Source organism: Octopus sinensis, linkage group LG13, assembly GCF_006345805.1.
Source record: "Octopus sinensis linkage group LG13, ASM634580v1, whole genome shotgun sequence".
In the NCBI taxonomy this organism is placed as follows: domain Eukaryota; kingdom Metazoa; phylum Mollusca; class Cephalopoda; order Octopoda; family Octopodidae; genus Octopus; species Octopus sinensis.
Genome location: NC_043009.1, coordinates 43526205 through 43548782, shown reverse-complemented (window position 1 = coordinate 43548782; position 22578 = coordinate 43526205). Strand labels below are relative to the sequence as shown.

Genomic DNA, 22578 nt, shown 5'->3' with positions numbered 1-22578 from the left:
ACTATAAACAGTTATTAAATACTGCTGCTGTTGCTCTTGCTATTGTCATCATTGTTGTTGCTGTTATTGTTGTTGCTGCCACTGGTGAGATTTGAGACTTCAAACTCCAGCAGATTTCATCATCACAAATTTTACATACACACACACATATATATATATATATATACTTATTTTTTTATTAAAATCGCAAAAACATCACAAAAACTGTTACTTAGAGTTTCACGTTCCCATTCCTAAGACAGTCGTGATCAAGACTTTAATAAAAAAAAAAGTATATTACTCTACCTTCAGTATTCGAGTACTATTTTTCCACCTTGTTTTGCATTTATGCACTTACTCACGTCTGTGTGTGTTAGTCTTTACAAGGGAAAGGTTGATAGTAACTCTGAAGTTTCTGATTGCTTGCTTTTATCACTCTGTTTGAGGAGAACAAACAAGCTGAAATTCCCAAATTACAATCAACCATTTCCTTGTAAAAAGTTAATTAATATGTATTGTAAAAAAGTATATAAGTTCAAATTTACAGAAAACAAAAGAAGGAAACGGGTAAAGGAACAACAAGCAGGTGTATTAGTTTGATGCTCAGGAAAAATGGAAAAGTCTTTGATGTTTCAAGCCTATGTTCTTATTTGGCTTTATACAACAAACACGTGTTTCAGTAAAATGCCAAAAGAATTATATAACAAGTAGAGACATTATGTAATCATGCATTTCACCTCATCGGTATCTTGTCACGTGTGTGTGTGCGTATATATATATATATATATATATACACACACACACACACACTATAAGTGATTATCCAATAAAAACTTGAATTGAAGATAGTTCGTGTCTAACTTAACGAACGACACTACATCATACCAGGTAGAGTAGCTAAATAAAAAAAAACTTTAAACAGTTGAATTGAAGGATATTGAAGAAACGGCACCAGTATTATAGGAGGGTTGCAAGTGCAACAGTTACTAATCAGTGCAGTTAAAACATGTATACACCTATGTAAAGCTGTATGTATGTGTATATATATATACACACACACACATACATATTCATTCACATTTCTATATCCTCTTTCTCTCATATGTCCAAGTCTTCACCTAAAGCCTTGTCTGTCCTTGGTCTCTAATAGGTTATCATTGTAAAGCCAACACCTCCTCTTTTAATTTCTTTAACAGAATCCACAATTATTCAACCCAGAATCCCGCTTATTTTCCTCCCTTCCGTTAATCTCAGAGGTTATGAGATATGCCCTTTACCCTGGTGATGTGATTGATTCTTCAATAATATAGTAGATCAGAGGTCGTATTTTAAATGCCACTTTGAAAGGCTATTTGTGATAGAACTAGATCAGTATCTTGGCTGGGTTGGTATTGGAAGGATATACCAAGTTGTGCATGTCTATTATATTTTGGTGGTGCAGCTGGCAGAAACGTTAGCACGCCAGGCGAAATGCGTAGCCGTATTTCGTCTGTCGTTACGTTGTGAGTTCAAATTCCGCCGAGGTCGACTTTGCCTTTCATCCTAACGGGGTCGATAAATTAAGTACCAGTTACGCACTGGAGTCGATGTAAACGACTTAATCCCTTGTTTGTCCCCTCTATGTTTAGCCCCTTGTGGGCAATAAAGAAATATATATTTTGGTGGTGCAGTCATTTCTGAGTTCTTCCCAAAGATATTGTTAACTATGCTGGTCTTGTTACTTTTAGGTGTTTTGTTGGAATTTGTTTTTTTCCTAAGTTTATTTTTTACCGTTTCTTTAGAATTACATATGTGTGTATGTAAATATAAGTATATATATGTGTGTGTGTGTGAGTATATATATAAATATATATTTATGTGTGTATGAGGTAAGTTTTGCCTTATCCACGTTGATAAAAGGCTGTCTACACAATCTATGACATAAACACTTCTCTAACACACTCTCTCTCTCCCTTTGAAGAGTTTTTCTTATACACTGTGTGTGTTTGTGTGTAACTTTACATTTCCCTTTTGTTTTAATGAAGCCAGCTGTTCAACACAAATGGGTTGCAATTTCTGGCAAATTCTTTTTTTGTCTAACTTTTTTTTTTCATAATTTATTTAATTCTTTTTTTAACACAACATGAAAATAAAAAGACTTCACTCAGAGGTCTTTTGATGTTATTAAAAATAAACAATTTGATTATGCTTGTCCAGCTGACAGCTTCCAAAGTTCAAACCAAGCCTTCTCCTCTGTTAAATGAGAGGATTTCTTATATATATATATATATCAGTGAATAATGACCAAAGACAGATCAAGCAGTCTTTAACTAACAAAAAGAGGTAGAACAAAGATATCAAATATCATGTTTGTTCTGTTTATTATTTTAGCCATCATCAGTAATCTGAATAACGATATCCCCTAATATATCACTGCTATTAACTGCTCACCACATAACCAGTGAGGTTTGATATTACCTCAAATGGAATTTATTCTTATAGAACATCTCAAAGACTGTTGGAGCACCACTAAAGACCTCCATCTCTGAGCAGGACTGTGATTCCCAACCTTTCTACACTGCCCAGTACTGCCTTTTGGTACTACAGTTCCAAATTCCAACTTTAAAGAGATCTAAATTGAAACGTTCCATCAAAATTTCATGTTAATCTGTTCCAAATGAAACAATTTCTGGATGTGTTGTTTGGTGTGTATATATGTGGAGGCGCAATGGCCCAGTGGTTAGGGCGGCGGAAAGTAATTGAAACAAATGTAATATTTTTCAATATAAATTTGGTAACAAAAGTGTTAAAATCTGGTTTGTGATATTCAACAAATAACAAGGATGGAGTACAATGCCAGGTGAATTTTAAATTTTTTCCAATGATTTCCTATTTATTCTTGATACCTCAGTGAAGACATGAACCAACAATGGGTTTTCTTCCTGATTGATTAAACTGCTAGAAATAATAGCCAAGTCTCTTCTTCAATTCAAACCAAAGCATCTTTAGAAGTCCACAATGCATTGAGTGGAAACTCGATGGGATGTTGTGGCTAACATGCCTTTCACCATAGGGCTGCTTAATGAGGGTTGGCCTGGGGATAAGTATGAACTATAATCTCTGCCCATATAGACATCATCCTTGTGGATTATCACAGGCAACGTTTTCAAATGATCTGGTATTCAGTCCTTTTCTGACCAGTAAATATTAGAATTTCATTTTACCCCATATGTTCAACATCGGAGCTTTGTATCACTGACCACAGCAATGAGCTGCAGAACTTACTATAAGGAAAACTTCTCTACATGCATGCAAAAGGGACCCTTACAATAGATTAAAATCTAATGTATAGTGTTAATGCACTCAACCATTAATCCATTAATTCCATCACCATTATTCAGTCTTGAGCAGAAATATTCTTCGTAAATATTCTATAATAACAAACAGTGAAATCAGTTAAACCTCAGACTGTAATCTTTATAATAGCAAAGCAGAATGCAGGGTTCTCTTTCTTTATATTCTGTTTCTTAAAAAACTTTTCTTTTTTTTTTCTTGCTCAGATGTGGGCCTTTAGTGATGTTTTCTTTGGCGCTGGTTCAGCAACACACAGACATATGCAAGCAAACACACACACACACACACACTGATATCCATGCATGCACGCACACTTTCCACACACATCCCCTGCAGTAACACGGAGAGTTAATGTATTTTTTGTCAACATCATATTTTTACATAAATGACTTTTTTGTGTGTGTTTCAAGAGATAAAAATCAGCTCCTGGGCTTCCAGAAACTTCCGGCATTTGGGAGGGTCGGCGGTTGGGGGAGGCTGGTGGATGGAGGAAGAGTTGAAGAATGAGGGAGGAAGACAAATAGGGAAGATAGTAGCAAGGAAGTTGCTTATTGATAATAAGGAAGGCTAACTGCACATACACACATGTATGTATACATAAGAATATATACACATAAAGAATGCGTGTACAAGCATGTATATATGTATGTTTAAGTTTATATATATCAACTCTGAACATTTGTTTGTTGGTTGGTAACATATATATATATATATATATGTATGTATATATTTATATGTATGTATGTATATATTTATATGTATGTATGTATATATTTATATGTATATATTTATATGTATGTATGTATATATTTATATGTATGTATGTATATATTTATATGTATGTATGCATATATTTATATATATATATATATATATATACCCATGTGTGAGTAAATATATATATATATATATATACTCCTATGTATATATAAGTAAATATGTATGTGTATAAACATATATATCCAAAGATATATATTGACTGACATGCATACATTTGAGTGTGTGTCAGAGGCCATATATATACATACATGTATGTGTGTGTGTGTGTGTGTTTGGGTTTGTACTTTTATATAGTTGCAAAAAGAGATAATCATATCTGCTCAACAAGCCAAAGTAAATTGCCGTTGCTCAATTTCCCCCCACCCCCACCACCCGGTACACACCAGCACCACCTCTTTATCCCCTACACAAACACACACACACACAGAGTCTCACATACACTCTATACCTCCTTACAGGGGCCCCTACTCTTGCAACCACCATTAATCAAAGTCCTCCTCCTTGCCCTCTCTTTGCCACAACCCCCCATTTTTGGCAGCGTAGGGGTGGTGTTTAGTCAGTGAAGATCTGGTTTTTAAGATAGAGTAATTTGGCATATGTTTTTCTTGTCTCTAATAAGATTTCCCACTGCTCTAGTTAACTTGTTCTTGTTGTTGCTGCTGCTGTTGTTAGTTAATGTTATTGTTGTTATTCTGGAGGTAAGGAGAATGAGTTTCGCTCTCAGAACTACTACTACCACCGCTACTGCCATCACCTCCACTGCGGCTATTCTTCATCGTTATCATTATGATCACCATCGTTGTCAGCATTGTCCTCATCATCAGTGTTGTTGTTACCATTATCGTGGTCATTTGCATTCCCTTGTTGGCACCTGCCATTATTGGCACTATGATGTGATGTACAGAAAGAAATGAAAGTAAAAACAGAGGAAATAAAAAAAGAAAGGGAGCAGAAATAAGTGCTGTGATACAAGGAGGGTCAAGCTCTTGACTGGGTGTTTGGTTGGGCAATTAGTTAAGGAGTTATTGCTCTGTCTGCTAGTGTGTGTGTCAAAGGGCCCAGGTTTCATGGGACAACTTTAAAGATGTCTATGATCTATAGTCCTCCCTTTAAGATCCCCTTAATATGTTTAACATGTTTGTGGGTGTGTGTATATATATGTATGTATGAATATATATATGGGCTTGGAGCTTTGTTGTGTGATTAAGTAGAGCCATGTGCGCGTGCATGCACACACATACATATGCGCAGGAGTTGCTGTGTGGTAAAAAGCTTGCTTCCCAACCACATGTTTCCGGGTTCAGTCCCACTGCATGGCATCTTGGCCAAATGTCTTCTACTACAGCCTCAGACCAACCAAAGCCTTGTGAACGGATTTGGTAGGCAGAAACTGAAAGAAGCCAGTCATATATGTGTGTGTGTGTGTCCACATGCAGTTACATTACTGGAGTATATACACACACACACACACACAACACAGATGATAGGTGGGAGCAGGCTATGCTCAGTGTAGAAACCACATCACTATGTGGTTTCTACACTCAAAACTTAAACTTTGAATTCTTTATCCAGAGCAAGGCCAATAGCATGAAGAGTTACTGTAAGAGAAATCCAAATGATATGGATTTGGAGGAAGCAACTGATATATTATATAGAAGTAGGCACAGACATCTATATATATATATATATATATATATATATATATATATAATATATATTATAATCACACAGCATAAGCCTTTTAGTGAATATAAGCATAAAGCCAAATATGAATAAATATATAAGTACATATAACACACACACACACACACACATACATCTGTTCACTCACACATCTATACATTTGTTATCTTCCACTTGCGGCTGTCGTTGTTGTTGTTGTTATTCTTATATCGTTTCCTTCCTTGCTGCCGCTGTTACCCGTTATTATAAATCTTTCTTCGGCTCTGACTTCATGATTCCCCCCACTCCCAAATATCTATGTCCAAACTCCCTGCAAAACATCAACGCTACCCTACTGAGTCGGCCTTTCATTGTGCCTAAACAAGCAGAAAGGAAAACTTTTATACACACTTTCCTGAACAGGATATCTGCTAGGGAGATCTTTGATTCGTCTTAATTATCATGATGACAGTGGTGGTTGTGAAGGTGGTGGTGGTGGCAGTGGTGATCCAGTGATGTTGATTTTTAGGGGTGTCAAAAGAGTTGTTGTTTTTCTTCTTGTTGCTGTTTAGTCCTTGCTCAGCCCTGATTAAACAAGCTTATCATCAAAGGCATTGCAATCATATAACATCATGTATGTGTGTATGTGTATTTGTGTGTTTACCTCTGTCTTAATATCACATTATAGTTATAAATAACACACATACACATGAAAGATATATACACATACATACATATATATATATAGTCTTTGGACTAAATTCTTACACACTTGGCCACTGGAAGTGAAAATTTCTATTATATATGAAGATATAAATACATCATCATCATCGTTTAACGTCCATTTTCCATGCTAGCATGGGTGGATGGTTCAACTGGGGTCTGGGAAGCCAGAAGCTGCCGCCAGGCCCAGTCTGATCTGGCAGGGTTTCCAGATCAGACTGGGCCTGGCGCAGCCTCTGGCTTCCAGAACCCAGTGAACCATCCAACCCATGCTAGCATGGAAAATGGACGTTCATTTTTTATATTTTACTTGTTTCAGTCATTGAACTGTGGCCATGCTGGGGCACAGTCTTTGAAGGTTTAGTTGAACAAATTGGCCCCACTGCTTTATTTTTAAAACCTTGTACTTATTCTATCATTCTGTTTTGTTAAACTGCTAAGTTATGAGGACATAAACAAACCAACACTGGCCGTCAAATGGTGGCAAGCTGGCAAAGAAATGTTTCTTCAGGCTTTACATTTTGTGTTCAAATGCCACCAGGGTTGGTTTTGCCTCTCATCCTTCTGGGGTAACGTAATCACAAAAACGAGTACCTGTTGAGCACTAGAGTTGAAGTAATTGACTTCTGCCTCTCAGAAATGCTGGCCTTGTGTCAAAATTTTTAAAAGAATTATTTTTTCAATGATGATGATGATGCATGCAATTTGAGGGAAATTCGACTGCTATTTCTAAACTGTCAAGTAACTGTTTGATTGTTAGTTCATTGCAGTTGTGGTTGAAAGTGTACTGTTTCATATTTTCAACACATTTTCTCATCCTTTGTGGGTCCTACCACTATCATCATCATCATCATCACAGTACTCATCTTCATCATCATCATCATCAACAAACAGGATTGGCTTCAATGCACTTTCTAATAAAATATCACTTCAAGGCATTGAACAGTTCAAGGTACCATGCTGTGAGATTGAACCGAGAACTGCATGGTTACTGAGTGAACCTCTTAATCACATAGTCATACCTTTGCCTATATATATGTGTATAAAATATATATATATATACACACACACACACACTGAAATAGAAATAGGTTCAGTAGGAAATTGTATTGTTTTATAATGGTAAAAAAATAGAATATGTATTTTAATCCATAAAATGAAGATGTATATATATATATATATATATATGTGTGTAAATATTTATGTATGTATGTACATATATGTTTCTTGTCTCACACATGTATACATGCACAATAATAGCAAGAAAGTTAGAGCAAAGGCCAAATAATTCTTTAAAAACAAAAGCAGCCTATATCATTGTTTAGCAACAATTGGTCTATTGTTTCAGTTTGAACACACACACACACACACTTGCCCACCCACCCACACCCACCTTTTTTTAAAATTTTTATTTTTTACCCTTCTTCCTCGTCTTCTAGCACAATTCAAAAAGTTGGTTGTGATGAATTTCTTATGTAGAATTTATTCCTAAATAAAGGAAAAGAGAACAATAAGTGGATATATATATATATATATATGTATATATATATACATATACAGATTTCCACACATTTATAGATAGATATCTGTGTGCCTGCGTATCTTGAATTTTCTGTCACTCAATGTGGGTGCTGATTTACCCTCTCCTTCTACTTCAAAGAATATATAAAGAATCTAGGTTTCTTAACCCAATATAATAATTTTTTATTTTTTTTGTATTTATTTCAGTTTTATCATATTCTCTCTCACTGTTTCATGCACTTGTACACACACACACACACACACACACACTGAGATGAAGTGTGATGACAATAACAATCCATTCTTGAAGAAGAAAAAAAATAGAGAAATTAAAAAAAAAAATCCATTTCAGATTCTTTTGATCTCTCACTAGAAATAATGGTAAACATCTCTCTTGGAATCAGAGAACAATTGTATGTCATCACTTTACATTGTCTTCCCATCTCAAAAATGGTTATTCCTGCTGTGTACAGTTTAGTTGGATTAAACTGGTGACCAAATGTTGATCTTTTATTTGTTTTTTCTTTATATTTTCCGTATAATATCAGTATAGATTTTTCTGCTAACATTTTTCAAAAGAAAAAAAAAAACAATAATTTAGTAAGAATTTTTACAAGTCGCCATTTCCTTTTTTAATTTTTTTTATTAGGTAAGGTAACTTTAGTGGAATGGAGGTTGAGTTATTTCATTATCATTATCATTATCAAAATGCTTAGATGTGTTTCTTTTATCTTCACATTCTGAGTTCAAATTCTGCTACGGTCAGTTTTGACTTTCATCCTTTCAGAGTTGATGAAACAAGTACCAGTAAAGTACTGGGGGTCGATGTAATTGACTGGTCCTCTTCCTTCAAATTTCCGACCTTGTGCCTTTAGTAGAAAGGATTATTATTATTATTATTATTATTATTGACTATAAAGTAATGTGGTGAGCTGGCAGAGTTGTTAGCATACTGGGCAAAATGCTTAGCAGTATTTCGTCTGCCAATACTTTCTGAGTTCAAATTCCACCGAGGTCAACTTTGCTTTTCATCCTTTCGGGGTTGATAAATTAAGTACCAGTTGAGTACTGGGGGTCGATATAATAGACTATCCCTCTCCAAATTTCAAGCCTTCTGCCTATAGTAGAAAGGATTGTTGGCTATAAATATTTAAACATTTCTCAGATAACACACAGTTTTCATTTATAAATAATGTTGTAAATGATCGTTATTTGAACTTCTCTGTATTGTAGTTGACTGTGGTTTTCTTTGTGTGTGTGTGTGTTGAGGAAAAGTTGTTTTGTTTTGTGGTTGTTTCATTGTTGAGTGGTTTATTCAGAAGCTGGACTACTGAACCTGAAGGTCGTGAGATCAAATTCTACACCAGTTATTGTATTGTTCCCTTTTCAGCAAGTTACATTACACTTCAGCATTGTATTTTTAAAATTTTAGTAGGTGTGTGTGTGTCTGTGAATGTATGTGTATGGTTATATGTGTGTATATGTATAAACGTATACATATTTGTCTGTATCATCATCATCATTTAATGTCCATTTTCTATGCTGGCATGGGTTGGATGATTTGAGGTTTCATTTTCTGTGTGTGTGTATATGTGTGTATATATATATATATATATATATAATATATATATATATATATATATATATATATGAGAGTGTATTATCTGAATTTACATGTATAGAATCATTAGTATGCCCGGTAAAATGCTTTACAGCATTTTGTATGTCATCACGTTCTGAGTTCAAATACCGCTGGGGGGTTGACTTTGCCTTTTATCTTTCTGGGGTCTGTAAAATAAGTACCAGTTGAATACTGGGGTTGATGTAATAAACCTACCCCCATATCAGACCTTATGCCTTTAGTAGAAAGGATTATTATTACTATTATTATTATTATTATTCACTTGTTTTTTTGTTTTATATATAATCTATATAATTTTTTTTCTTTTTTGCTTTGTTTTCAGTTTCAACGCCTGTGATTAGTCAGTCATGTTCTTCATCGAAAATCTCCTCACCAATCAGCGTGGAATCACGCCGCGTCTCATCTTCTCCTCACATTGCTACCTCACCATACCACTTGACCGCACCATCAATACCCAGAACATTGCCTTCCCCGAGTCTTCAGCACCATAGTCCTGTGTCATCTCCTCATGCCAATCCTGCAATGGCCACCACTGCTACAGCTGTACAGGCCAACAACATCTGGGCAAACAACTCAACCGGATACAACTCGTCCGTCGCAGTAGCAGCAGCAGCTGCTGTTGCTGCCGCTGCTGCTGCCGCCGCCAGTGACCAAGACATGCCCTTAAATCTGTCCAAGCCAAGATATGAAATGAAGCTGGAGAAATCTTCATCCGAAGACTCTGTGAATCTGAGTGCCTCTCAGTCAAAGGTAGAAGCTATTATAACTCCACCCCCCGCTCATAGTAACCATCAACAACGTCTGCCATTAACATCTTCCCCTACAGAAATGTCCGCTTTGGTTGGTAGCCGGACACCATTTGGGGTTGCTCCACCGCCTCAGTACGTGAGCAGCCCGTACCTTGGTCTTCCTAACCATGCTGCAGTTCCTGTTGGACTGTCCCTCAATAATCTTTCACCACATACAACAAGTTTAAATGGGAAACCTTCACCGTCGGAATCAGAAAAGGTAACTATTTATTCAATATATTTCCATGATTTTTAACATACAAGTCAACATAGTACGTAGTGCAAACATTCAAACATCATCAACCTGATTTTTTTTTTTTCCAAATCCTACTATATTTCATATGGAATTTTTGGTCCTCCCAAGTTGTCTAGGTCCATAAGTTGACCGACTTTTTGTTTTTTGTAGTAAATTTTGGTCTGAAAAATTCAACTTGTATCTCAAAAACTACAGTACCCACTCTCTTCCCTCATCTAGTTATCCAGTATGCTATAGTTTATTTCTTGGCACTACATGTTAGATTTATCTTCATAGCCTCCATACTAAAGCTAAGAGGCTCTGTATGCATATATGTATACATTATTATATATATATATTTATAATCATTTTGTTGTAGACATTAAAATGATGAGGTTCATTGTAGTATACTTGGAAAGAAATCGAACAGTAAATCCCTATACATTCTGTATATTTAATATAAAGTCCTAAGCTTAGATAGTTTGTTGTGTAACTACTTTCTTTGTTTATAATTAGCTTGTTATATTTATTTATTATAATAGTTTTTTAAACTGATAAATTTATGCATTCTTTAAAGAGAATGCATTGTTGACAAACTAAATGACAGGGACTGGATATCAAGGAGATTGGAAATGAGTGAAGGTTGATGACAGGAAGGGCACCTGGCTGTAGAAAAATCTTACCTCTACAGATTCTATTTAAAGTCGGCAAAATATACATCAGTGGCAATACTATGTATATACCATATGGGATAGCAGGGTTATAGTTACCTCCACCCTCACCTCAATCTCATCCTCTTCCACCTTCTCCTATAAAAAATTAAGCCATGTGCATAGTCAAAAAAAATGTAATAATAATTATAGAAATCATTTCAGATATGTACGGTTACTTTATTACAGTCTCTTAGGATTTCTTCTATTCACAGGACAGTTTGGTCCAAGAGGTTCTCGTCAGACAGCTCTCTCAGAATGTTAACAACCAAGTATTTCCAATGCACTTACCCATGTATGCAGTTCCTTCAACAACAATGCCTCAATTATCGCAGCTGGCTGCATGCAAAGACAACAGGGTTATGATGCCTGCGGAGATGTCTCATGAAGAGAATCACACCTATGTCCAACATTTGCAGAGTAAGTACCTCCTGTATTAAACACTTTCCTTGGCTATTGTTTCTGTGATAGGGTCAGCAGAATGGTGGTGCCTGCAGTGTTAAATTGGTAGAAATGGTGAAATAGCAGCAGAGAAAATATCTTTTCATAGTTAATTGCATCTCTTGGCATTTTGAGTTCAAACTCCCACAGCCAAAGTGGACTTTACTGAATATATTTCCAGCAAGAAAAAAAAATTGTTCCAATTCAGTTTTGATGCCATTTGTCATCAACCATAGTTGCCCCTAAAATTTGAGGCCTTGTGCTGTGTAAGAACTCATTACATTTTTATTATTATTATTATTATTAAGGCGGCAAGCTGGCAGAAAACATTAGCATGCAGGATGAAATGCTTAGCAATATTTCACTTGTCGCTTCATTCTGAGTTCAAATTCTGCCGGGGTCAACATATACGATGGGCTTTCAGTTTCCATCTACCAAATCCACTCACAAAGCTTTGGTTGACCCAATGCTATAGTAGAAGACACTTGCCCAAGGTGCTCGTGCAGTGGGACTAAACCCAGAATCATGTGGTAGCAAAGCAAACTTCTTACCACACCTGCACACACACACATATATATATATATATATATAATATATATATATATATATATATATATATACCGGAGTAAATACATAAATGTGAAACAAGGTGGAAAAAAGAGTACTCAAATACCAGGAGTAGAGTAATATGCTTTATTTAAAAGCAGCAGAAAATTCAACAAAACCTGTTACTCTGAGTTTCACGTTCCCATTCGTCGGACAGTTTTTTCTAGCAAAAACTGTCCGACGAACAGGAACATGAAACTCAGAGTAACAGGTTTTGTAGAATTTTCTGCTGCTTTTAAATAAAGTATATATATATATATATAGATAGATAGATATTTATAAAATGCCATTTTGTTGTAACACAGACGTCAAGGGAATCCAGTTGACCGCATTTACAATATGAAATATTTAAATTTCAGGCAAAATGTTTGGTGCCAAAATCATCCGTGCTCATAAAGAGAAACCTGACCCAAGCAAGCCCCATGTAAAACGACCAATGAATGCATTCATGGTATGGGCAAGAGAAGAGAGAAGGAAAATTCTGAAAGCATGTCCTGACATGCATAATTCTAACATTAGCAAGATTTTGGGTAAGTCATTTATTTCTACGTCATTATTCTGTTATTTATTCATATATGTATAGAAATTTTACTTGGGGAGCTTATAAACCTTTAAAATTTTAAAATAGACATTTTTATTTTGGGGGTTTTTTTTTTTGTTTTTTTTTTTTTTGAATGAATATAGAGATAGATAAGTAAGATAAGCAGAAATGTAAATCAATGTATTCATTGTACATAAACATGTGCAAAGTTTACAGTTATTGAAACAGAAAGAAATAGATAGAATAATGTTTGTTTCCATTACTGACAGTCAGAGCTTGTGTGTAGGAAACATTTCAAAATGGCTTCTTGGCTTTTCATAAAGATTCAGTATTTAAACTATAATTATGTTGGGTTAGGGGAATAAATTTTGATAAAATGATAAGAAAATTTCATTGAAGGTTCTTAGTTGTGTCTTTGAAATTTACTTTCAATCAGTTTGATAACTTCAGAGATCTTTTTAACCTTTGTATTTATTTATTTTTACATGTTATTTCTTTGATAGGGGCCAAATGGAAAGCTATGTCTAATGCTGAGAAACAACCGTATTATGAAGAACAATCTCGTCTAAGCAAGTTACATATGGAGAAACATCCAGATTACCGGTATCGGTAAGTATTATTCATATCTTGGCTATAATTCAGTTATTTGTAACAAAAAATAAGGCCTACGTAGGTTATTTAATGCTTCTCATATATTTTGGTGAAGTGTTCCTTTATCAAAATATGTGATAGAAAATAATTCAAAGATGTTATTATTGGCAGGTCACTTTGACAATGTATTTCAAGTTTTATTCCACTTACTTTTTGCAGACCAAGGCCAAAAAGAACATGCATAGTAGATGGGAAGAAACTGCGGATATCAGAATATAAAGCTTTGATGAAAAGTCGAAGACAAGACATCCGACGAGTTTGGTACAATGAAAGTGGAACAACTTATGTGGAAGGTAAATACTCCTAGATTAAAATAACTAAACCATTAACTTCTCTTAAACATTTGTTGTTTGTAATACAGTGTCAGAATTTTTGTCTCATAAAACTCACAAATGCATGCAGCATCTAAAAATGTAACACACTTATTGTCAGTGATTAGGACACAATTTTGAGTGACGAAACATTAGACACCATATCACAAACAATAAATGTTTAAGTGAAGTTAACAGTCTTTGTGTGTTTTTGAATGGCTAACTTGTGTCTTACCCGCTACAACTGTCTTAGTTTCAACACAATCTCAGATCAAAAAGTGTTATATCATAACAATAAAGAAAAAGAATTTCTCTTTGCTCTTTGAGCTATCATCAGTGGTGGCATATGAATTTCCCTAAATAAATTTCAGGTCTCCAGGCTACCAGGTTTCACACCATGTCTGGTTTTCATTCTGAGACCACCCCACAGTTCAATCATACAAATTCCCTGTTTTAAAACAATTTAAACTAGAATCCTCTATCAAAATTGATGTTACTTTACATTCCAAACATCAGGTTAATTATGATGGTTACTTTATTAAATTCTTCATTATAATAAGAATTAATTGAAGCAAATAGTGTATTTGATGTGTTTATTTTTTATGTGTGTGTTTGACTCTATTTTTAGTTTTTTTTTCTTTTTGCATGTCTTCTTGTTTTATTTTCTGTTTTAGCTGTGTTTGTTTTTCCTTCACCCTCTTTTCCCACTAACTCTGACCATTCGTAACGTAGGAGGAACAAATCCATCCTTTAGACTTCCTTAAGTTCAATATTCGCAAACAGATCCTTTATCACATCATGTTAACATCCTCATATATACAAACATACATACATATATTTATATGTGTGTATGTGTATATACAATAAAATGAAAACCATGTTAGGGAGATGGTTGCTATATTAGGGAAAGGAAGAGGGTTAGAGAAAAGGCCCATAAATTTAACATTAGGAGATGCATCCATTCATAAAAATCTCCATATTTAATTCTCCTGTCAAAAAAAAAGTAGCTTTGCTGTCTTTTAAGAGTCCTCCTATAAGCATTGCCACAAAACCTCACTTCTTTTGCGTCTGTTAGTGAAGCACCATTTCCCTTCTGCTAGTGTCCTATGCCTTGCTCATTTTATACTGTAGTGTTGTAGTAAAGAACTGGTCTTTCGGCTTATACATGTGTGTATTTGTGTATGTGTGCATATATGTAATTGTATTATTATATGTATGTATAAACTACACGTATACAAACCCATGTAAATATATATATATATATATCTAAGTGTGCATGACATACACACCCTATGCTTCATAACATATAAGAGCAATATATATATATATATTATCCACATTGCTTTTACTTAACAGATGTGGCAATGCTGAACAAATCTCTAGGAAATGAAATTTCGTTAGAAAATAGTAAATATGGCACTCTTTGGCCAGGTAAGATTTTATTTTCTCGCCTGTGTAGTTGTCACTGTTTGAATTTCTTGTCCTGTTACACCCTTCCCTTTTTTTTTCTTTTCCTAAAATGTCTTTGATATCTGTTAATATTATTGAACCTTTCATTGGTTTAGCTTGAAATAAAGGTCAATCTTTACAAGAAATAGTAGCTAACTGGTTGTATACCATTTCAAAATCAAGCGTACTGGATGTATTTATTTCCTTCTCTTATCAAATATTTTGTGCCATCCATCCCAGACCACATACTAACCCCTGTACCTAGTTCTTTCTCCACCCGGTTGTCAAACTTCTGGAACTTAGTTTTTAATGGAGATTCCTGTCTAATATCATATCTATCCAGGTTCATTGGATGTGCCCATTTTTCTTTCTTATCATACATTCATCTCCTGTCTCAGGCCCTACACTAACTCTTTCCCTTTCTCCCCCAGTATGTCATCCTTACCTATGATTTTTCCTGCCCAATACCATCACAACCCAAATTCCACAGAAGAACCAATTTTTTCCTCTAGTCACAAATCCAGTGTCTCTTGTCTCAGGCCTCATGTTAACCCTCTGGAATTTACTCCCTGTGTACGACATTCTTGTCCCACAGACGTTAATATGAAGCAATTCAAGATGAGCATCCGTTGTATCTATTTCAATGGGGTACAAGGGCTCAGTTGCTACAGAATAAATTTAGAACTATTCCCCATTAAAAAAGGGCCGGACAAAGAACAGCTGATTAGACACCCAATAAATACACTAATCTCAAATGGGGGCCTAAAAAGAAATCTAAGTAAACAAATGACATAGTTCAGATCGTCCCCAAAAGCAGTTTATACAACTGGACCAGTGATCGTCAACTATTTTTTTTACCTATGGGCCCCTTTTGCTCCTCTCTTACTCTGCTGGACCCCTATGTTAAAAACATCCTATTTTTACTAAACTATTTGATCTCTTCGTGGAGTATGGAATATTATAAGAAAGCTGAGAATAATTTGTGGATTCAGTTTTCACTTTGGTTTATGAAAAATTGTCCCAGTTTTTTATGTTTTGTTTGTAATTTTGTATTGTGTATATGTGAACGTATAATAAATACTTTACTATGATTCATGTTTGTGAATGTATTTGTTGCATGTGACTTCCATTTAAGAAATAGATATGACTTAAGATTTGCCCAACCCTTTTGTAGCAGTATTTCTAATGAGCAAACCCTCCAAATGTTTCAATTGATTTTTTATATAATTAAGATTTTGGAAGTCTTTAGTAAAAAATATCATATATCATGTCCGGTGTTTTAGCTCTGAATTTTCACATTATTGTTTTATGTTGTAATAAAAATAGATCAAGACTTTAAATTAAATATGATTATATTCATATAGGTGTTCTCAGATTGGTAGCTTTTAGGGGCATTAAACCTTTAGTATATGTTCAAATTGGCTAGATCTGGCCTCTCACACGTACCCTGTAATGTTATTACAAAAGTAAATGATTTCATCATTGAAATCTCAAAAGCTATGACATAATGCATCATTAATCGAAAACAATGTGACAAAAGAAGCATGACATTTGACAGAATAACCTGAATGCTAGCCCTCTAACATTTAAACTTGCCATATATGGCTAAAATATTCTACCTGTTTTGTTCAAGCGGGCCAGATTTGGACTCTCATACCTTACTGTCACTCCAATCACATCATTGAAATTTTGGAGTTATGATATATTGTATGATTAATGCAAAACAATGTGAATAAACAAGCATTACTTTTGACAGAGTAATCTGGATGCTAAAGAGTTAAATAAATAACTGGAATTGATGTCTGTTTAGTTATTCAGTTACTTATTTTCTTATATGCACAGTATTCTTTCGGGTAGACTTATCTGTTATGGATCGTACTAACACCTTAGTCGGGAGACAAATATCTCCTGATGAAGATTCTGACTAGGATGTGAAACAGATGCTCCTAGCTATAGAATCAATATATTTAATCCTTTGTAGACTTACCTGTTTTTTGGTCCTACAAACACCTTCATCAGGAGACAAATATTTGTCTCCTGATGAAGATTCTGAGTGAGATATGAAACAGATGCTTCTAACTACAGAGTCAATATATTTAACCCTTTAGCATTCATATTACTCTGTCCAATGCAGCGTCGGCTGCGGGGTCGTTCCGAAAAGCTCTATCTGCGACGATTTCATCTCAGTCGAAGGAGAGGGGCTTTCTCCATCTGGGTTGCGGATCCGTGGAATAAGCTGCCGGACGAGATGGTGAAGATGCCGACGACCTCTCGGTTCAAAGTCTCCCTTGACCACAAGTGGCCTGAACTCTTTACATGAACACCACCCTGTACATAACTCCATGTCCCCCTACATGGCCTTGCTTTTTTGCTTTTTGAGCCAAAAAATTAACTAGCTAACTAACTAACTTATGTATTCCCCTTGTTTTGAATTAATCGTGCATTATCTCGTAGTTTTAAGATTTTGATTACTGGATTGTTTCCTTTCAGGGAATGTGTGACAGACTGGATTTAGCCAGTGTGAGATTAAAACAAATAGAACATTTTGGCCAGATATGGCCAGTTTTGATGCTAATGGATTAAATTATATATCTTAAATTACTTATGTAACCCTTTAGTATTCATCTTGTTTTAAATTAATCATGTATTATCTTGTAGCTTTGTGATTTCAATTATTCAATTGTTTACTTTTAACATGATACTGTAGGGTAGGTGTTAAGGACTGGATTTGGCCAGTTTGAACATAAAGCACATAGGACATTTTGGCTGGATATGGTCGGCTTATATATGCTAAAGGATTAAGCTATATATCTTATATTGTATGCATTATTTTGTTAATTAGTTTTTTTCTTCATTTCATAATTGAGAATACCTCATCAATATTTATTTATTTATCTATTTATTTATTTCTGCAGGAAGTGAAAATAGCTCACCCTATGACACCAACCAATTACTAGGGTCCAATATGTCTGGTAAAGATGGCAAAGATTCAGAATTCCAGGGTAAACTCAAATCCGATGAAACAAACAGTGAAGACGGAGATGGCAGCGATATTAACGATATTATGTCCGATGTGAGTCTGGACGCTTCATACAGCACGGCTGGCAGCAATAGTTCACACATGCAGCTCGGCGAAGTTGCAGCATCTGTATCATAGCCAACAACATCAATACACAACAACAGAACCTGAATTTAATAGGACTGACTGTCTGTCTGTCTGTCAGTGTGTGTGTGTGTGTCTGTCTGTCTGTGCTCTCTGATTTGACAATATGGCCCAAGGTGACTGAGAATCTGAGCAGGCCATGACAAAAAAGTAGGGAAAAACATGACATTTGGAAAGAAAAAATAAAAGATAAAATATTGTATATGTGTGTGTGTATGTAAGTATATATATAAATATACATACATCTATATATATGTATGCATATATACACACACATCAACAGATTTGTACATTCACGTGTATGTGCAAGCAGAAATGCCTATATATATATTTACATATATATTGACAGATCATCCATATATATATATATTCTTCCAGACTATTGGAACTGGTTTCTTCTATTAAACAAACAAATAAATGAAAGAAACTCAAGAAATTAAGTAATGATGATGATAATAATAATTATTATTGGTATTATTATTATTATTATTATTAATATTATTATTATTAATGAACAATTGCAATTATAAACAAAAAAAAGATTTATAAGTGGACAATGAGGTGATTGGAAATGGAAAAGAATGTCAAACTTTAAAAAACAAATCTAAATAAATAAATAATAATATCAATAAATTATAATAAAAATAATAAAATTAATGATAATAATTATTATTATTATTTTATTATTATTCAAAAAAACAAAAAAGAGAAATAGGAATTAATTTTTTCCAGAAAGACAAAGAAATAAAAAATTTAAAAATCAGTGACAAATGCAAATTAAAAGTTATTAAAAAACTAAAAACAAGAAAAAGACAATTGAAAAAAATTATATTAAGAAAAAGCAAAACAATAACAATGAAATTGAATTATGGTTTAAAAAAATAACAGAGAGACAGTGAAAACAAAACTGTTCAACAAGAAAAAAACACATTTTTCTTATTCTCCCCCCACCTCCCATATCATTTTGTTTTTGTTTTATTTTTGTTTGTTTTTTTTAATTTCTTTTGGCAGAAGTTGAAGAATGCAATTTGGTTCTTGGTTTAACTTTAATGCCATTGCCATCTATGACCCCGTTACTTGTCTCTATTTTTTTTTTATTTTGTGTTTTTTCTTGCTTTTTTTTTTTCAAGAAAAGAAGAAGAAAAATACAGGACCCTTATTCCATATTCATGTCTGTGCTTCCAACACTACCCAAATCCTCACTCTTTTATATATTTTTTTTTGTTGTTGTTGTTTTCCTCTGTTGAAACCCCTACTTTCCTCTTCAGTCACCCATCACAGAAACCAGACGTAAACACACATGCATACATACATAGTCATAAATATATATATATATATATATATATGTATATATATATATATATATATAGAACACACATAGACACAGTAAATGCAAGATGATTAGCAATGACAAAGCTGGCTTTTATGTTTGTCAGTGCATCATAAACATTACTACTGCAACTAAATAATAATAATAATAATGATAATAATAATAAATATTCGAATAATAAGGATTATGAAAGCATTTTGGTTTCTTTGTTTTAATTATTTGAAAACATTCAACAATACTTATTTGAATTCCTCACACACTCAGTTTATTTCATTCACCATTATTATTATTATTATTATTATTATTATTACAATTATTCATTCATTCATTCATTCAATTAGTTTCTTGTAATAGTTTTAGGTAGATTAGTTCAAATGCAAGGAAACTCATCTCACCAAAAGTCTGCAATACTAACAAACCTTCCAGGAATGTGGTTCTGTCTGTGGGCAGACACCTTGAACTGTACTCAGTGGGGAGTTAAACAATGATGTTTTTTTTTTTTCCTTTTTCTCCTTTCTTTTCTCTCTCTCTCTCTCTCTCTCTCTAGCTCGTTAATGCGACCCCAGAGTTCCTTCAGCATTGCATTTCAGCTCTTACGACAGAAAACCGCATAAATTAGTCAACAGACAGAACAAGACAGAAAACTTCATCCATGAGTGCTAGTCAGATTGAGATGGTTTTTGTTTTTTTCATCTGCAACATTGTGTGTGTTTTGTGATAACTAACAATAAGAACTTTAATAGTCACGTGTTTTGCTGTTCCATTCTTCTGCACAGCATTCTGGACAGAAATAAGCCTTTTTGCTATAGCCTTTGGCTAACAAATACTTTGGGAGTGAAATTGGTGGATGGAAACTGGGAACCCTTAGCAGAAGCATTAAAACATTGGGAGTGCCACGGTCAAACTTTGTCCACTCATCCTTTCAGGGTTGATAAAATACCAATCAAGTACTGAGATTGATGGTATCAACTAACCCATCCTCCCCATGAAATCACTGGTCCTGTGCCAAAATGTGAAAGCATAGTGCGGCATGATGAGTATTAACACTATTTGGAAACAGGTGCAGGTCAGTAACAAGAAACGTCCACTGGGTGAATACTGGCTCAATAAGTTTTCTCCAGCCAACACCAGCATGGAAAAACAATTAATGAGGACATTGATATATATATATACCTTGCGCTTGGAAATAGGTGAGTGTTGGCAACAGGGAAGTGTCCAGCTGTAGAAAATCTGCCTAAGTGAATTCTCTCTGACCCTGGCAAGCATGGAAAAGTGGACATTAAAACGTATGATGCACTGGACATGGAGTGTTGAAGCACAGAAGGTATGAATTGGCAACATATAGGGCAGTGATTGGCAGAATTGGTAGAGCAATTGTTAAACAAATACCATGCTGTATTTAGTTTGCTCTGTGTTCTAACCCTGCTGGACTTTTCTTTTGCCTTTCATTCTTTCCAGAGCCAATATAAAATAGTACCAATCAAGCTGTTAGTGTAGTATAATTGATCATATTCCTCCGGTAAAATGTTATGAGCTTATGTGTTAGTAGTATTTGCCAGCGGCTATATCAGTAGAGAGCAAACCCTTTGAGGACCTAGGTAAAATCAAGGGTGTCAAAAACTAACTAACAAACAAAACAATAGTGTTCTCATACATACATAGCATGTAATAAAGGTATGAAGTATTGAACAAGACCCTTCCAGAAGCATCTTACTCCTCTTGACTTTCTCCGTACCTGGAATTTTTTTTTTTTTTTTATGTTATTGGCCCAATTTTTATTCAGTATGTAAATGCCACTTGTTTCCAGTAAAAGAGCTCAAGTAATGAAACCAATTTCTAATTGGCATAAAAAATTCATTATAGTTATCATCATCATTATTATTATTATGAATAATAATAAGGCAGCGAGCTGGCAGAATCATTAGCAGACTGGGTGAAATGCTTAGTGGTATTTCACCCATCGCTATGTTCTGAGTTCAAATTCCACTAAGGTCGACTTTACCTTTCATCCTTTCGGGGGTCAGTGTAATAAGCTAGTCCCTTTCCTCACAATTCCAGGCCTTGTGCCTATAGTAAAAAGGATTACTACTACTACAAAGTTTTTGCAGATTCAGTTGAATTAAATCTGCAAAATCTTTCCTTGTTTCCTCTTGGAACCATTTTTTTAAACTTGAGAATGACATGAACTTTAAATCTTCCAAACTTGCCTGCTGTCCCTATAAGTTTATTTCAAATACCTTTGTTTCTCTCTATAAGCACTATGAAAATCAAAAAAAAAATCAATCTTTATTTTATTCAAATAATTTTCTCACATGATTGATATTATTATTAACATCACAATCATCATCATCATCATCATCCTCCTCATGAATATATAATATTTACTATTTATTTTGCTAACTTTCATTTCATGACTGTAAACTTGTCATTGGTTCCCTCTGCCCTCTATATAAGCTAAAAGACATAACATGACCAAACCAATTATAGACTAACACAAAGCAAGATTTAATCTCTCTTATTTGTGTTCAATTGAAAAGAATTGGTTGTGACCAGATTAAGATGGATTCCACAAATTATAAACAATTGACTTCCTGCTGCACCTATCCCTTCCCCCAACCCACCACCTTGTGACATCTCCACTAAGAGAGAAAGAGACACAGGGACAGCTGAATGTCTGAGAGGATACTGTCTTGGAACAAGCTATCTCTTCGAC

General features: G+C 34.4%; 1 protein-coding gene across 1 annotated transcript in view; it reads left to right on the top strand.

Annotated features, from left to right (window-relative positions):
* Window positions 1–18711, top strand: part of LOC115218419 (transcription factor SOX-5-like) — a 34148-nt gene extending 15437 nt beyond the window's left edge. The window contains exons 2-8 of the mRNA XM_029788221.2: window positions 9963–10648; window positions 11589–11793; window positions 12780–12950; window positions 13465–13570; window positions 13772–13905; window positions 15280–15354; window positions 18288–18711. Coding sequence (XP_029644081.1) covers window positions 9963–10648; window positions 11589–11793; window positions 12780–12950; window positions 13465–13570; window positions 13772–13905; window positions 15280–15354; window positions 18288–18529 — 1619 coding nt within the window. The 3' untranslated portion in view covers window positions 18530–18711. The remainder of the gene's footprint in view (window positions 1–9962; window positions 10649–11588; window positions 11794–12779; window positions 12951–13464; window positions 13571–13771; window positions 13906–15279; window positions 15355–18287) is intronic.
* The last annotated feature ends 3867 nt before the right edge of the window (window positions 18712–22578 follow it).